Raw genomic sequence first — 18,393 nt, 5'->3', positions numbered from 1 at the left:
CAAGCTGCCTTTTGGGCCTTGGCCTATTGATGAACGAGCAAAAGTCAGCGCTCATCCCCATCCAGAGGATAGAGTTTATCAGGGCAGTGCTTGATTCTACCCAGGACAGAGCCTTTCTCCCAGAGTCTCAGTTCCAGGCAATGTCAGCTCTGATATCCAAGGTCAAGGCCCACCCAGTCACGACAGCCCATTTTTGCTTCAAACTTTTGGGTCACGTGGCTACTGCACATACATGTACAGCATGCAAGACTACATCTCAGGCCCCTTCAAGCCTGGCTGGCCTCAGTGTACTCTGAACCGTCACCACTTGGACTCGGTGCTTATAGTTCCTGCCCTGGTCCTTGCTTCCCTTGACTGGTGGAAGGACCCTTTATCGGTGGGGGCGGGCAATCCCTTTGTCACCCCCCAACCTTCCGTATCCTTAATTTCAGATGTGTCCAATCTAGGTTGGGGTGCTCACCTCGAGAGCCTCAGGACTCAGGGTCTGTGGTCCCAGAAAGAACTTGCCTTGCACATAAATGTCAGAGAGCACAAAGAGGTCCACTTAGCATGCCTGGTATTCCTACCCCAGACCATGGGCAAAGTTGTAAGTGTCCTCATGGACAGCATGTTTTACATCAGCAGACAGGGAGGAGTGCCCTTGTCTACCCTGTGTCAGGAGGCCATTTGCTTGTGGGACTTCTGTGGTAAACACTCCATCCACCTCAAAGCTTCCGGGAGGCCAGAACGCTCTGGCGGATCTCCTCAGCAGGTCTTTCTCTTCTCACCACAATCCCTTCACCCAGAAGTGACCAAATCCATCTTCCAGAAGTGGGGGTTTCCCCACGTCGGCCTGTTTGCAACCAAGCAGAACAGGAAATGTCAGCAGTTTTGCTCGCTACGTGGTCACAGTCCAGGATCTCTCTCAGATGCCTTCCTACTTCTGTGAACAGAGCTCCTGTTCTATGCATCTCCTCCCATTCTTCTGGTGCACAAGGTTCTGCTGAAAGTCAAGCGAGACAAAGCAAGGGTTATACTTATAGCCCCTGCGTGGCCATGACAGCACCGGTTCGGCAAACTGCTGCATCTGATTACTGCCACTCCCACCCCTCCCAGACCTGATCTCACAAGATCACGGCCATTTGCTCCATCTGTACCTCAAGGGCCTGCCACCTGACCGTAAGGAAGCTCCCGGGTTGGATCCGGTGGAGCAGGCCTATTCAGTACAAGTCCACCAAGTCTTACTAAGTAGTAGGAAACCATCTACTAGAGTGACTTACCTAGAAGCATTTCTCTGTGTGGCCTTCCCAAAGAGGCACCTCACCAACTCAGTCACCCCTCCAATGCATGCTGGAATACCTGCTCCACCTGAAACATCAGGATCTAGACATTTCATTGATCAAGATGCATCTAGTGGCAATCTCTGCCTTCTACCCACTGGTGGATTGTAGAACGGTCTTCTCACACGAAATGTCCATTTGCTTCCTCAAAGGGTTAGAGAGACTTTACACTCAAATTTGCGAACCTATACCACCTTGGGGCCTAAACCTGGTCCTGTCAAAACTCTCAGGCTCTCCCTTCGAGCCTCTGTCATTGTGCCCTCTGTTGTATCTCTCCTGAAAGGTTGCCTTTGTAGTAGCAATTACCTCAGCCAGGAGGACAGAAATCAGGGCCCTTATGTCAGATTCCCCATATACAGTGTTCTTTAAGGACAAGGTTCAACTGCACCACCACCCACTGCTCCTTCCAAAGATAGTCTCGCAGTTCATCGTAATCAGGCTATTTTCCTACCTGTTTCCCCCCCCCCCCCCAAACCACACAAGAATATGAAGGAGTGGCATCTCTATATGCTGAATGTTAGATGCGCCCTGGTCTTCTATATTGAGAGAACCAAGCCATTCTGTAAATCCACGCAGCTTTGTGGCAGTAGCGGACAGGATGAAAGGTCTATTGGTTTCAGCCCAGAGAATTTAATCCTGGATCACTTTCTGCATTCATACGTGCTATGAGCAGGTGGGCATCCCACCTCCTGCTATCTAGACTGCCCATTCGATGAGAGCCTAGGCCTCATCGGTGGTGTTTCTGACCCAGGTCCTGATCCAAGACATCTGCAGAGCAGCAACCTGGTCATTGTTACATACTTTCTCCTCACACTACACTGTCACCCAGCAGGCTTGGGATGATGCCAAGTTTTATAGAGCAGTGTTGCAATCCGCATGTCCATGAACTCCGAGCCCACCTCCTCAGGTACTGCTTGGGAGTCACCTAACATGGAATGACATGAGCAAGCACTCGAAGAAGAAAATAGTTACTAACCTTTCCATAACTGTTCTTCAAGATGTTTTTCTCGTGTCCATTCCATGACCCACCTTCCTGCCCCTCTGTTGGTGTTAGCTGGCAAGAAGGAATTGAGAGAATGTGGGGCCAGCCAGGACGGCCCCTACCGGCGCATGAGCACGCAGCAACAGAGAGTGCTAAAGCCAGGCAGATGGATAACACTGAGGGGAAAATCTCCAGCGACAGGGCACACAGTGCACACACACCTAACATAGAATGGACTTGAGCAACACATCTCAAAGAACAGTAGTTATGGAAAGGTAGATAACCATTTTTTAAAAAGGGTGATGAAAGGTCAGTGTCCTTAGGGGTTGCAGAGTTAAGACTGTGGTGCATAATCTCTGGTGTACATTGATTGCGGTGATGGTATTGGCCTGGGGGTGCAGTAGAGGAGGCTCAGCACCTCATTTCCTTGTGGTTGTGTGTGTAGCACCCTAACTACTTCCAAAAGAAGCTTCTTATGTATTCACTTCTAGGGATTTTAAGTTCTCTTTTTAATGAGATTCTTTTGAGGGGTGGAGGCTGTAACAAGGCAGGGAGGTAGATCTGTAGGGGGGTACTAGTGTGGCTGTTGACGGAGAATATTTTATCTGTCAGCAACTCCACACAAACCTGTCTCTGCTGTCAATCTTTATCCTACAACAAAGGGTAGCTTCTGACAAGGCTGTATGTGCCCTATTCGTTGATCAGGTTTGCATGTGCACAGCCCCATTTATCTATCTGGCTTGTGTGCATCAGGCCCTGTGCTCATCTATCAGTCAGGCTTAGATGCACCTGACCTTGCCTTTCTCATCAAATAGGTCTGGGTCCTCCGTCCTCTTGTCCCCCTCCCCTCATCAATTAACCAATCAGGTTTGTGTGCACAGCGCATAAACTTTCCATTGTAATGTGAATAATGGCTAAAAATTATCCTAAATCCCAACTTTTTGAAACACTAAAAAGCTATCCATTGGACCAGATTTAGTTGGGGTTAACATCTCTGCCAAGTTTTGTATGGACAGATAAATAATGCATTTAAGAGAGAAGTCAGCAATATCATGCAAACAAAAATGTCTATTGCACAGACAAAAAAAGAGTAAGTTGAATTAGGACAGTGCCAGAAAATGAATATGGGGTAGTGACACTAGCTGGAAGCAAAAGAAATATATGTTGCTCCTGGGACAGCACTTCTGGACACACACATAGTTTTACTAGACTATTCCCACACCCCTACAGTAGTAGTAGCAGCAGGGCCAAGGAAAAATTTCAGCCAGAGCCCAAATTTAAACTCTTCCTATTAAAAACATATGAAGAGAAACCAAACAAAAACTACCGGTATATAAAAATTCAAGAGGCTTAAAACTAATCCCATATCAAATTTCGCACCAATTGGCCACCTCCTTTTAGAAAAAAGCAGGAATTTATGCTTCACTATAAGCCTATTTTCAGAACATACCAATTATGCCGTCACCACTGTATGCCTCCATAATTTAAGGAAAAAGTGTATGCATTATTTGAGAAGGTTTCATAATTGTCTATGGCAGGTTCATCATTTTCAAACTCGTTGCTGTGTTTTGCTGGCTCACTTAAAGAAGTTACTAGTTTTTATATTTTTATCCACTACTTGATTATATTTAGGATTCCATATTTTGTCCAGCTTTTTAGTTCAATGAATGGAGCAAGTTTTCTTGTAATTTAATTGTCAGTTATTCCTTTTCTTTTTATCCAGCAAAATCTTATTTATTACAGTAGTGATATTTGAAAGAGAAATAATTAAAACTCCAGTGTTTCACGTATTAATAAACAAAGTAAATTTGCATAATTAAGTTATAAAACACAGATTAAATCAAGTTGAAACTATGGACAAAATGCAAATAAATCTTCTCTCTTAAGTATGTCACTTCCCATCTGCCTTAAATAAAAAGAATGAAATAATTTTATCAAGATACTTCTTCAAGAGGCAGTAAGTATAGAATTTCCAATAGGAACACTTAAGTTATAACTTTGGAGACATCCATTGATTCATTTGGGAACAGAAAGAGAAATTTGAAAGAGGAAAATCTAAGCACAGTTTGCACTATGAGGATGAAAAAATTGTGAATAAATATCTTATCAGTCATGAAGCCATCATTACAAAGTTATAGGCTTTGGAGAAAGGCACCTTTGTACCGTTTTCTCAAACATGAATGATCCATTACCATAGTTTTATAACTTTTTCTCAAATGTCCTTATTAACTGGCTGTGTGGTTTAAACTACATTTCTTTTGTGTGAAAGGTTTCATGCTCATGCCAAAAATGCTAATTTAATTTTTGTTGATATAAATCATCCTGTTGGTATTTATGCATGCTCCTCACATAGTAATATCTAATCATAAAATGTTACACTGCTGCTAATCACTTAATGGTCCAAATTCAGACCGAGTGTACGTGAGGGCAATTCCATAAGCTTTGGTGGCATTTGCCTGCTTAAACTAGGCATTAACTTGGTGCAATGTATTCAGGAGGGATGTGCTCCTGATTTAACAGACAGACAAAATTATCAGTATTTGGGGATATTAGATTGCATACAACCAATCATAATATATAACTTCATAAATTTGTTGAGTATTATGATCAGAGTGTGTCTTAAAATGGATGGGCAGGGATGGTGTCCCTGGCCTCTGTTTGCCAGACGCTGGGAATGGGTCACAGGAGATGGATCATTTGATGATTACCTGTTCTGTTCATTCCCTCTGGGGCACCTGGCATTGGCCACTGTTGGAAGACAGGATACTGGGCTAGATGGACCTTTGGTCTGACCCAGTATGGCCATTCTTGTTCTTAACTAGAAAAGGTGGTGAACCTAACATGGCAAAAGGAAGGACTTTCAAGGTATGGATGGAGCTTATTAGCTCTGGAGGTCAAGACGTGTACTTCACCAGGCCTAGTTAAACTTCTGAGGGCATTAATATATGTAACTATGCACTATACAATATAATGATAAAGAGGATGGGGCCTTTTTGCTTGGTACCTTGACCCCTTGCCCCATCTCTTCTTCCCACCCAAGCTGTTCTTTTCTATTCTTTTGCCATACTTAAACATTTTAGTTTTCTTCATTTCTCCAGTGTTTTGATATTTAAACAGGAACATGAATAAAAACATTTAATTTCCCCCTCCAAAAAACAAAACAAAACAGGAGAACTCATCTTCAGTCATCTTTCAGCGTGTAAATGGATCCCTGAGATATCCAAAAGTAAATTTCCACTGTCTTAATTATAACACTGTATAATTTTGCAGGTGCATTCCAGGTTTTTTTTCACCATCATGGCAGGATGTATATTGGCCATTCGTGAGAGGCAAGGTACAGATGAATAGAACAATGATTTGATTAAACAGTATATTCCTATGAAATTATGGGTCCAATTCTCCATTCTCTCGCACTTTTTGTAGTCGTTTGTACTTGTGCACTCTGGTTGTAAAATGCTACCAATAATACATATGAATGGAAAATTCTGATTTGGTAGCGTTTTTATACCTTTTTTGGAAAAAAAAGAAACAACTACACAAGGGACAAGCCAGTGGAAATTCAGGTCCTATGAGAGCAGAAGATGACCAGATCATAGTAAGTTTTTAAAATAGATATACAATAAAAGCTGTTTTATCGAGCACTTCACCAGCCTGAAAGCTCTATAAAACGGCATTTCTGATCTTCATTGAAATTCCAGTTTATAGTCCGGTTCGCACAGGGGCGGGAGGGGGTGTGGTGCGCAGGGTCTGGGAGAGTGTTTGGGCGCGGGAGGAGGTGCAGGGTGCCTGATCCAGGGGCCGCTCACCTGGGGCAGCTCCCCGCAAGTGGCGACCCGTCCCTGCTGCTCCTAGGCGGAGGAGTCGCTCTGTGTGCTGCCCCCACCCCGCCACAAGCACTAACAACGCAGCTGCCATTGGCTGGGAACCAGGGCCAATAGGAGCTGCGGGGGCGGCGTCTGCAGGTGGAAGCAGCACACTGAGCCGCCTGCCGCACCTCCACTTAGGAGCAGACAGGACAGGTTGCCGCTTGCGGGAAGCCGCCCCAGGTGAGCAGCCCCCAGATCCAGCACCCTGCACCTCCTCCCATGCCCCAAGCCGCTGCCCCAACCCCCTTCCCACACCCAAACTCCCTCTCTCTGAGTTAACTGGCATTTTTCACTTACCGGCAACCCCCATTCCTCCAACGTGCCAGATAAAACAGCTTTTACTGTATATTATATCATTATTATATTAGATTTGTACATTTTCTAGTACAGTGTGTTTGAGTTTTTCAGTGCTGCCACATTATGTATTGTGACAAAGTTCCTCCTCTATCTTGGTGGGTCCTGCGCTTATTGGCGGATTTTCTTGCCTCAGAGATTCACCATGTGGGTTGGAGAACAGCCCAGAGACCTTCCCCTCTGGGAGAACCCACAGTCCAGGTCAATTGGGAGGTTTGGGGGGAACCCAGGCCTGCCCTCTACTCTGGGTTCCAGCCCAGGGCCCTGTGGACTGCAGCTGTCTATAGTGCCTCCTGTAACAGCTGCATGACAGCTACAACTCCCTGGGCTACTTCCCCATGGCCTCCTCCAAACACCTTCCTTATTCTCACCACAGGACCTTCCTCCTGGTGTCTGATAATGCTTGTGCTCCTCAGTCCTCCAGCAGCACACCCTCACCTTCACCCTCATCCTCTCAGCTCCTTGCGCCTCTTGCTCCCAGCTCCTCACACTGACACCACAAACTGAAGTGAGCTCCTTTTAAAACCCAGGTGCCCTGATTAGCCTGCCTTAACTGGCTCTAGCAGCTTCTTCTTAATTGGCTCCAGGTGTCCTAATTAGCCTGCCTGCCTTAACTGGTTCTAGCAGGTTCCTGATTACTCTAGTGCAACCCCTGCTCTGGTCACTCAGGGAACAGAAAACTACTCATCCAGTGACCAGTATATTTGCCCTCTACCAGACTCCTGTACCCCACTGGTCTGGGTCTGTCACAGTATGTTAAATAATAATAATTGCTTCTGTTGCTTGCAGTAGCCTATTTGTAACACGAAATAGAAAGAAATTGTTCCTAAATTCCTTTTTAACTTTTTACCCCATTATTCTTGTAATGGGTATATTTGTTTTGCTTCTGACTTCCTTCCGTCTTATTGGAAAGGAGAATTTTTTTAATTCCAGTTTTTGTCTGGAGCAAAGCAGATAACTTTTTTGTTTTCATTGTAAACCTGAATGTATTTATCCATTCTAAGAGAAGGCAACTTTTGCTATTGTGCCATTTTGCCAATTTCCACTTTCCCATTCTGATAGAATGATCAAAATAAGGCTTTTTTGAGAGAAACTTTAACACAGTGAGATTTATTGTATGGTAAAATGTAGTATTTTACCAGATAAAAACCCAAATCTCTCTGAGTTGTGCATTCACAGAACTGAATTTGTTCTCTTATTTTCAGAGTGACCCATTCCAACTCTGTCATCTTTGGCTAAGTGCAGTCTTTTTACTGCTGCCATTTTGCAAACACCTTTTTTTCCTCTTCTTGTTGCTTCAACCCCCACAGTTTAGTCAGCGCCATGTTTTTCCAAGCTTGGTATTTACACAGTGTTTTATTTCAGCGGGTGAAACATCTGTATTTTTTCATGGAGTTAAATAAATGATCTATGCCGAGAATGTACAGTATAGGGTGATGTCAGTTTGCTTTTTTTCAAGAGTCACTGAGCAGAACAGTCAGAGTATTGTTTCAGCCTTAGAGTTAGGAATGTGAATATTTATACTGTATACTTAATTCATACAAACACAGCTAAGGGCATGCAAGCAGAAGTTTTTATGGCTTTAGGTCAGTTTGAGGGGAGAAAAGTCTAACCTTGCTATTTCACTGAAAAATGTGTAATTCTATCACTTGCAAAAGTGTTGTTGAAAAATTATGCATTAAAAAGGGACTTTGTGTGTGGCTACGTGTTAAAGATGGAGAATATCATCAACATCCTTTTTTTCTTTAAACAAAAACATGCTCTCTCAGCATTCATGCCTGCAGTTAAACAACAAAATTTATTGTGAAGATCCGAAAACCACAATTTCTTCTGTAAGATTAACACTGGCATTACAATATGTAAATTTGTTTCTTTTTCAAAAAGAGATAATGTGACACAATAATTTAACTTTGCAGCTGCTAGATAGTTACGTTGCATTTGCAGTACAGTGTGTTGAGAATCGACTAGCCTACCAATGCAGCAACACAACAAACATATGTTGAGATCAAAAAGTGGCTAACATTTTATTAAACAAATCCATCAACACTCATCATTTTTGTCTGTTTTATACTGATGTAACTCAAAACAAGTATAATCCAGTGGTGAGTCCATTCAATCTTTTAAAGATATGGGGGTTAGCATAATATCATAGTTCTTAAAGCTGATGTGTAAAGGTAAAGAATTGGGTTTGTGTACTTTTTTATTTGTCAGTGATGTATAGATAAAGCAGGGGTCGGCAACCTTTCAGAAGTGGTGTGCCGAGTCTTCATTTATTCACTCTAATTTGAAGTTTCGCGTGCCAGTAATACATTTTAACATTTTTAGAAGGTCTCTTTCTATAAGTCTATAATATATAACTAAACTATTGTTGTATGTAAAGTAAATAACGTTTTTAAAATGTTTAAGAAGCTTCATTTAAAATTAAATGGAAATGCAGAGCCCACCGGACCGGTGGCCAGGACCCGGGCAATGTGAGTGCCACTGAAAATCAGCTCGCGTGCTGCCTTTGGCACACATGCATACGTTGCCTACCCCTGAAATAAGGCTTAAATGAGATTTATTTGTTGGTTTTTTGAGCAAAGTTTTAAAAAAATTCCGATTATGGTTTGTTGGCTATATATTGGGAATATCACATATGAAATCTTGCTTTCTCTGTTTCGTGTTGGCAGTTTCCTCATGGAGTCAGAAAATGGGGACAAGAGCTTTCTCAGCCTTGATGAATCTTTCAAAAAGAAAACTTTTCCTTTGGGTGTTGGTCACGTGCTTGAGTTAAATGAGCATCAACAGAAACAAAACTTTAAATAGCCCGAATAAAAATTAATTCACTTCTTAAATTTCAAGTACAAGTGTCTTGGTACTTTCTCTGTAATAGTCCTACCGGTTCTTCTGCCTTCCAGGAAAAACAGCATAGACAAGACCTGGATTTCTACTGCAAAAAATCAGTTTCCTGTAGCAGGAAAAAAGACCTTTAAAAAGCAAATGTCTCAGACCTTTGTACCTCTAATGAATCAAAGTACATGAATGTTTTTTGTTTTCTTTTATATTTAATGTTTCATTATTGTGGCGGTAGCTTAGTGGGCTAGAAGAAATGCAGGAAAAATTGATTTGGTCTGTCATTCTTTGAGACCACAAAAGATAGAGCCTTGTGTTACTCAATAGTGACATCTGTCGGTAATTCAGTAGTGGCATAATGGATCTCTAAAAGAAGCATCGGTCAGTATAGTCTTCCCACTCGAAGGATTAGTCTTGGTGATATGTGAAGCAGTGTATACAGAAAAGTTATAAAGGAAGAAAATTCAGCATTTGTGAAGGTATGCATTGGACTTTTTGATTATCAGGTCTCATTTTGTGACCTAATCAGGTTTCCATTCTTCACTCCACAACACATGATGAAAGCCTGTGTGTGTGAATGGCATGATAGTGGGAATTTATAATATAGTGGATAGTGCCAGGTGGCTGCTATTTGTGGTTTGGGAAACCTAACACAGTGTGAGAGGCAGCACAGAGAGAATTTAGGAATACAAATAACTGGATGTTTAATACTCAGTTGATATTTGTTTGCGAAAAATATTAAAATAAGCAATGAATAGCAACGTTTTCAGAACTATTCATGTGAAACACAAGTATTTGTACATGCAAATAGGTACCTGTAGACACTAGCAGATAAAAATACCCATTTTGCATACACTAGTACATGTTTTATGGACACACAGGGGTACACATCTTGCACCCAAACTCCCTCCTGGAGTCCGCATTCCCCCTGCACCCAAACCCTCTGCCTTTGCCCAGAGCCCCCTCCCACACGCTGAATCCCTCTGCTCCACCCCCCAGCCTGGACCCCAAACCCCTCATCCCTGGCCCTACCCCAATCTCGACCAGCCCAGAGCCTCCTCCTGCACCCTGAGCCTCTCATTTCTGGCCCCACCCCATAGCCCATACCCCCTCCCATACACCAAGCCCCCGCCCCAGCCTGGTGAAAATTAGCAAGTGAGTGAGAGTGGGGGACAGCCAGCGACAGAAGAAAGGGGGATGGAGTGAGTGGGGGCAGGGTTCGGTTTTGTGCGATTAGAAAGTTGGCAATCCTAACTGCTGTAAGTGGAGACACACCCTAAGACCTTGTCTACACTAGAATTTACTTACGTCACTCAGGGGTGTGAATAATCCAAACCTCTGAGCGATGTAAGTTATACCAACCTAAGGGCCAGTGTAGACAGTGCTATGTCGTCAGGAGAGCTTCTCCCGCTGACGTAGCTATCGCCTCTCATCGAAGTGGAGTAATTAAGCCAATGGGAGAACTCTCTCCTATCAGCTTAAAGTATCTTCACCAGAAGCACTACTGCAGTGCAGCTGCATTGGTGCAGCTGTGCCACTGTAGCGCTTAGATGTAGCCAAAGTGTCTGTGAATTCAGCTGATGAGCATTAACGGTTCTTCAGTTTGCTTTGATCTTCTCTGCTTTGAAACAAGAGATCAAAGCACACTGAGGAACTGTTAGTGCTCATTAGCAGTGTCCATACAGACACACCTCAGCTTGCAGGGAACTAAATGTTCATGTGGACAAGCCCTTTGACTGGGACCCTGGTTTTGGGAGCATTTTTTTTAAAAGCACATTTTGTACCTGTTTTCTTTGTTTTCTTTCTTTATTTGTGAACTACCATCGTCCAACCAACTGAAGGAGCTGTCAGCCAGCGCAGTTGGTGAATTTGGCAGAAAGCTGACCCCTCAAGGATCATGTTTCCACAAGGGCTATTATAGGTTGCCACTTTGCCCACCCCTTTACACCAAGCCAGTGAGCCCTTTCTGCAAAAGTCCATAAGCCAGACCTACCACCCAAGTAGAATCTAATTTACAGGGTGACATGGAAAAAGGAGGGGAGAGAGGGAAGGACTGGCTTCATGTACTTCCTGCTGCTGCTGCCAAAACCACACTCCTGCACAAAACTCCCTAACCTCCTGTCCCCTGCAGGCTTATCCCCTGTACCATGTGTAATTTGGAAATCTGGTCACCCTAATTGTTGTAAATTCATCCACCTATCAAGAAGATAGGGAATGGTAGGAATTTAATCACAGAGCTATTGACATAAAGGCTTAGGTCACAAGAGTTTGTGAAGGAAACACTCCCAATGCTAGTCCTATGGTTTTTTATAGTACACCTGAGCACTATGGGGCTGGACAAATCCCCCAAGCATGCAGTTGGTGCCAGTTTCCCTACACATGCAGTCAATGCCCTCTACCATCAGCACTAAACTCCCACACCTACGGGCCAGTTGACTTTATCGCCTCTTCAACATCACTCCTGGTAGCAACTTTTCTTACTCGCTGCTGTTTTGCAACTTTGCATTTAAGAAAAAAAGTATGTATGTAAAATATATATTTAAATGGAGTTCCTACTTTGCATCATTGTTCAAATATGTTTATTTTTTGTTTGTTTTCTTATGAAATCCAAAATTTGGTATGACAGCATATGCCCAAAAGGCAATGAATCCCAGAATGGAAGAGATGACTTCTTTGATTAGGAATATTTGAGGTGATAGCATTTATTTTTATAGAAGTGTATTTGGTGATGGATTATTTTGTTGTTTAAAATGGAGGCAAGTTTTTGCTTTTTAATTTGGTGTGTTGAATGGCTGTTAGGAGCTTTGGAGAAAAAGTGGACAAAAAGCTCTTTGAATTGTTCAAAGAATGTCCTTAAAATGCCTCTTGTGGCTGCATTGATCATTCAGCTCTGAACATTATCAGAAAATATTGCTCTGATCATAGCCTCCATGTTCAGACCCCTTAGTTGTTGACATAATACTTCAGTCCCCGAAACAATTTTCAGAATATTTCTGAGCTCAGATGTGTTCATTTATTTTATCTGAAGGAATAAATCCCAGAATGAAACAGACTCAATGGTATGTTTTCATCCTTCCTAGGGAGAAAGTATGGTCTGGTTTAGAATATGGAACTGAAAACATATTGAACAGAAAATATTTTTCATTTAAATTCTACAGATAACATGTGATCTATTCCTCCTATGTTTCCTGGAGACGTAACGAGGGACAAGATTCCTTATAATATTTGTTATAATATGAAACATTTTGATGATTTCGTGCATGTGTGACTTATTTTCTGAAACTAAAGTTTTACAGCTGTATTGATATAAAATTATATAGAAACTGGATGCAATGTTTATTGCTTACCTTATGGAAAATGTCTGAATGTCCATGGATGAATTGCCATTATCTTATTACAATTCAGGATGTTGATTACACAAGCCTTTTTGCTTATTCCAGATATGTATACAGTTTGTTGCAGTAACAATATTATATAGTATGATTTTTGCATTTCATAAATCCTCTTCTGGTTGATAATTTCTCGTGTACATTCCATGACCAACATTTTATAGCTAAGACAATATCTTTTCTCACTACAAGATCATCTATGTATATTTAATTTCTATATAAAAAATACCTTTACTTGTCTAGAGGAATTAAACTCTCAACAGTTTTCACTGAGTATTTATTAGACTCACCAAAAGCCAGTTTCAGATCCTAAAATAGTCTTCACCAAGTTTTTATGCTCAAACAGATGTGTTCGTTTATTATAATGGACCTGAATGTGCAGGGCCCAGATGAAAGGAAGAAATAAATCCCCCCCCCCCCCCCCCAAAAAAAAAACCTCATGTTTATACTTCTTTTATGATTTTATATTGTTTAGTCAGTTAACTAGGGACCCACTTGCTATCTTTTTCAAAAAACAAAACAGAGAATTTTGTTTTGGCTTGTGTGGCTTTTTGTTCCTAAATTCTCTTCATTATAAATCATTCCACATTTGTTGGGTCTCTAGTTGTTGCTGAGGAAATTGCAACTCCTGATTTCAGAATGATCTAGCCAGAGATTTTATATAATGACAATGCGGCATAGGTGGCACAGTTGAAAGAAGACAGCTTTACTTTCACAAGCAAGGCTGAAACTTACCAAAAGTTACAAAAACATGTTTGTTTGTTTTTCCCTGATTAAGCTGAGCAAATGTGCACTGAGTTTATACACTCGTCATCAAGTTGTCATTTGAGCTATGTTGATTTTTTTTAAACGAAGGACATTTAGAAGATTTGATTGTTGGAAAATTAATTGTAAACTAAAGTTTACACAGTTTCTAACTTAGGCCTTGTCTATACTACCAGGGTAAGTCGACCTACGTTACATAGCGGTGTCTACACCGTGCTGCGTCGACGGGAGACACTCTCCCATTGACTTACCTTACTCCTCTCCTTGCGGTGGAGTACCGGAGTCGACCAGAGAGTGCTCTGAGGTTGATACCCGGTAAATGTAGACGTGGCTTTAGTGTGTGTTCCAAAACTGTATAACTTTACAGTGGCTTTTAATCAATAAATATTCAGTTAGTGGTGACAGCATGGAAAGCTTTTGTAGTTTGTTGGTATGTAACTCCCTAGAAATGGTATTGGGGAAGTCTGATGGCATTGCAGGTCTGCTTTTCTGTAGGTAGGAGGGACCTGCAGTAAATATAGGGAAGTAGGGTAGCATTTTTTTTCCACTTCAGCAGCTGTAGTCAGGGTCCAAGTTTTGAGGGCTTCAGGAAGGATAGTTTGGGACTATCTCAGGTGTCGGTGAGACTGTCACCAACTTTTCCCTCCTGTGATAACATCACTACAACAGCTGACATTCTAAGAAAAGAAATACAGTAGAAAGTATCAGGGGGAAGGGATAGCTCAGTGGTTTGAGCATTGGCCTGCTAAACCCAGGGTTGTGAGTTCAATCCTTGAGGGGGCCATTCAGGGATCTGGGGCAAATATCTGTCTGGGGATTGGTCCTGCTCTGAGCAAGGAGTTGGACTAGATGACCTCCTGAGCCCTTCCAACCCTGATATTCTATGATTTTACGCTTATACACAAGTCTATTAATAGGCAGAACAATGTTGCAACATTGGGCCCAGAACTTGCAATGAGATATGCACAGGCATTTTGGCTCTAGGGCAGGGATAAGCAACGTATGGCATGCGTGCCGAAAGCGGCACGCGAGCTGATTTTCAGTGGCACTCACACTGCCCGGGTCCTGGCCACCGGTCTTGGGGGCTCTGCATTTTCATTTAATTTTAAATGAAGCTTCTTAAACATTTTAAAAACCTTATTTACTTTACATACAACAATAGTTTAATTATATATTATAGACTTATAGAAAGAGATCTTCTAAAAACGTTAAAATGTATTACTGGCACGCGAAACCTTAAATTAGAGTGAATAAATGAAGACTCGGCACACCACTTCCGAAAGGTTGCCGACTCCTGCTCTAGGGATTCCTCTGTGCACATCTCATTGCAGGACTGGGGCCTATCTCTTTTTTTATAATCCAAGTAAAACAAACGTGCAGTTGATAGTATAATAACCAGTTAATAAGAATAATTACTCCAAAAAATGAAACCAATTTCTTACACAGTTTTTATGTATGACCTGTATATTCAAATAAAAGTTAGAATGTTTAACACAGATGTCATTAGTACACATTCTATTTCATTAATTTTAAGGGGTTAAAACAATTTAAATAGTGATTGTACTTGTTCTGATTAAGTTGATGAAGAGATAGAAGTCTCATTAAGAGGGACTAGTTCTAAGTAATTTTCATTTGTAGAATAAGCATGCATGGATTTGCTGCCACCTCTAGATTGATAAGCTCATTTTGAGTGGATGCAAAACTGCTGGTGTCAAGAAATATGTTTAAATTGTTTTGCTCTTGAAATCAGTTACTAGGTTGTTAACTTTATAACTAATGAAATATAGTAATTATTGTGGGATAATTATCTTTTTATTTTGTATTGTGAAAAGTACACATAATAGAAAAGTAGATTGAGGATGTAACTTGCCATTAACCAAAACTAACACACTTTTCTGCATAAATAGTAGAGGGTCATCTTGCTAGTGGCGGTTTTCTTCTACGGGGTTATTTTGAAGAAGGGTGAAAGCTAGGAGCTGAGGAGTCAAAAAATATTTTTACAACAGTCTGCAACTTTTTTTCTTTTTGGATTTAGGTTTTTCACTTGCTGGGGTCCTACTTGGAATCTAAACACCAGGTTAATTCAGACCTTCAGCAGGGGCTAGTTGACATCATCACTTGCATAAAAGCCAAAGTGTGGTTGGCCAAGAGGTATGTTCAAAGACCATATATGCAAGAAGTTATCAAAGACTGGAGGGGGCTGTTTTTGTGTGTTTGTTTTTGAAAGGCTATTGACATAAGTGCTGCAGAAATATTCAGAAATTTGAGTCATATTCATAAAAAGTATTTATTCTTTTGGCCTTCCCCCCCCCCCAATAAAGGAAAAATAGTGTTAATGTGCTTTTCTCACACACATCACTGTTTTTTTGCTTTATCAAGCTTCTTTCCTACATATGAAATAGTTGACTATCATTTATATACCACAAAAGATTCAGAAATCCAAATGTAAACAGTCATCTCAAATACTGGGTGAACAATCCTTGCATTTAGATTATACCAGGAGAAAAAGAACAAGAACATTTTTAAGAAAGGATGAACATGGCTGTTACGATAAAGTCACAGTAATATATACAATATGGTCAGTAACATGGCCATACTTTTCTTATTTTCTCTGGTCATTCTCACCAAAGAATGTAGAAAATGTGTCACAGCATGCAAATGCTGGATTTTTTGCAGGCTGTGTCCACCCAAACATCAACAACGCAGGATAATTCTGGACTTCTTTCTTCAGGTTGCCTCAGAAGAATGTTGAGGTGGCCAATGTGCCACCATAAAGCAAAAAATAAAATCGCATGTTATTACAACATTTCTCTGAGCACATGTGAAATATGAATAAATTGTACACACATCCTGTTGACCAAAGTCAGTAGAAAGATACCTGCATAAAATAAACTAAGAGCATACCCCACCCTGACAGAAGAGATGGGCCTTGCATATGTCTTAATTATATATACATAGTATTTTTAATAAGTTTACATGCTCCCATTGACTCTTTGAAATGGGCCCATTTTGTAAATGAATAACATTAATAAATATACTAGTTCCTGACTTTCAGGAGAAAATATATTTGTAGGTTTTCGGATAGAGAAATTCTCTGCAGCATTGAGACTAAGAAATCCAGCTGCCTAATCTGGATGTATGGCCAAATTGCAGTATTTCCTCTATTTCACTTGTACATAAAAAGCCACTCTCACAAAAAACGACCATATGCATTAATGTAAGCCTGCATCAATAGGCCATTTTCCTTTGTGTATCTGCTCTAGACTCCTTTCTTGATTCATACATTCTAAATTACAGTGTTAAACATAACCTGGGTATAAAAGATTTTTCTTTTAAATTAATAGAGCTCTTATTATATAGACTTGACAGAAGGAATAAGAGTGGGATAACTTTATTCGTTTAAAAAAATACATATAATGTTTTTCTATATATTTTGACTATAGAGTTCTGTAAAACTATGTTAAGTCATACAGTATTGGTTTAAAACTTTTCAAAATAAGTTTTTATCCATAATTTATTTGCTCATTCTCACTTGATCTGTTATTTTTTTTACTTAAAGGACACCATGAACAGGGTGAAATTTGTTTTTACCTAACTGAAGTCATGAAAATATCTGTGAAACATTTGATAACACAATTTACTTGTACATGTATTCAACCTAAAAAGAAAAGGGAATGATTTCACTAAAATGGAGATTTTTCTTCTTCAAGTGGTTGTCTCCGTGGGTATTCCACTGGAGGTGAGCATGTGCTCTGATTACTTGAGACTGAAAGATTTTACACTAGCAGTGCCTGTTGGTCCGAGCCTGTGCCCCCTTGTGCTCAGAACTGAGGGGGTAAGAAGAGGCCCAGAATGACTACCTCTCCAGTTTCTCTCTACTGCTTGTGGTCTGAGATGGAATCCTTGGTGTCAGCAGCTTTGCTAACGGACCTGCTTCCAATCAGGTTTTTCTGTAAATAGTTTTACCTTTTAGCTAGTTAGTTTTGGTGCTTAGATAGTGCTCTGGGAACCAGGGTGTTTCTCCCTTCATTACCTCTCCACCATTTGGAGTTCCTAGTATGGCTAGAACTAGATCCCCAGCTGCAAGTCCGATGGGACTGCCCCTGTGTTTTCCCAGTGAGTGACACTTCCCCCCCCCCCCCCGACTCGTGTTTGTTACCTTGGAATAGGGTTACTAACAGTCCTGTACTAGAAGGGATGTCCCTTATTTAAATAGAAAATTGACACCTTTTATCCCATATTGAAACAGCAGGGGACCAGTACCCATAGCTGCATCTTTCCATTCCCTCCCCCAACCCTGGCCCTTCAGTGTTGTGCAGGAAAAACAGTGTCAGGAGGGGAGTGGAATATGCCCCCCGTGAGAACTGGCCCTCTGCTGCACAGGGCCCCCTGCTAACTCCAGCCCTTGAGCACAGCCCCATCTACTTTCTCTGCACAGGCTCTGTCTGGCAGAGGAAGTGAACGGGGCTGTATGCTCTGGAACTGCATGGAAGGGCCAGGGTCAGAAAGGGGCTCTGTCTGGCAGGGGATTCAGCACTCCCAGGTTGTAGTCTCCCTTCTCTGAGAGTCTCTGCCAACATCCGCAGCAGGGTGGACAGCACAGCAGCAGGCAGAGACCAGCAACTGCAGCCTCCATCTTGGCTCCTGGTGTCCGTGCAGAACCTGAACAGGAGCTGCAGCAGCTGCTGGCCCAACACCTGAGGCTCTGGATTCTCTGCAGCATCCAGCGCTGATGAGAGAGAAATCCTAGAAAACATGGGGTGAGGGGAAAGGGTCTTGCCCTCAGAGGTTCAAGTCAAGATTGGGGACATCTGAGGTCTGTCCCATGTTTTTAAATACAATGTTGGCAACCCTACCTTGGGGAATCCCACTAGTTGCTGTTATTT

General features: G+C 41.6%; 1 protein-coding gene across 7 annotated transcripts in view; it reads left to right on the top strand.

The window, feature by feature from the left end:
• THADA (THADA armadillo repeat containing) overlaps positions 1–18,393 on the top strand; it is a 327,795-nt gene that overhangs the window by 204,675 nt on the left and 104,727 nt on the right. For 6 of the 7 annotated variants that reach the window (XM_065590664.1, XM_065590662.1, XM_005296102.5 and 3 more), the window contains one exon: positions 15,543–15,658. The exons of the other annotated variant lie outside the window; for it this stretch is intronic. In XM_065590664.1, the coding sequence (XP_065446736.1) occupies positions 15,543–15,658 (116 nt within the window). The remainder of the gene's footprint in view (positions 1–15,542; positions 15,659–18,393) is intronic. 7 annotated transcript variants of the gene reach the window in all.

Source organism: Chrysemys picta, chromosome 3 (assembly GCF_011386835.1).
Source record: "Chrysemys picta bellii isolate R12L10 chromosome 3, ASM1138683v2, whole genome shotgun sequence".
Classification (NCBI taxonomy): domain Eukaryota; kingdom Metazoa; phylum Chordata; order Testudines; family Emydidae; genus Chrysemys; species Chrysemys picta.
This window is presented reverse-complemented; position numbering and strand designations above follow the sequence as displayed.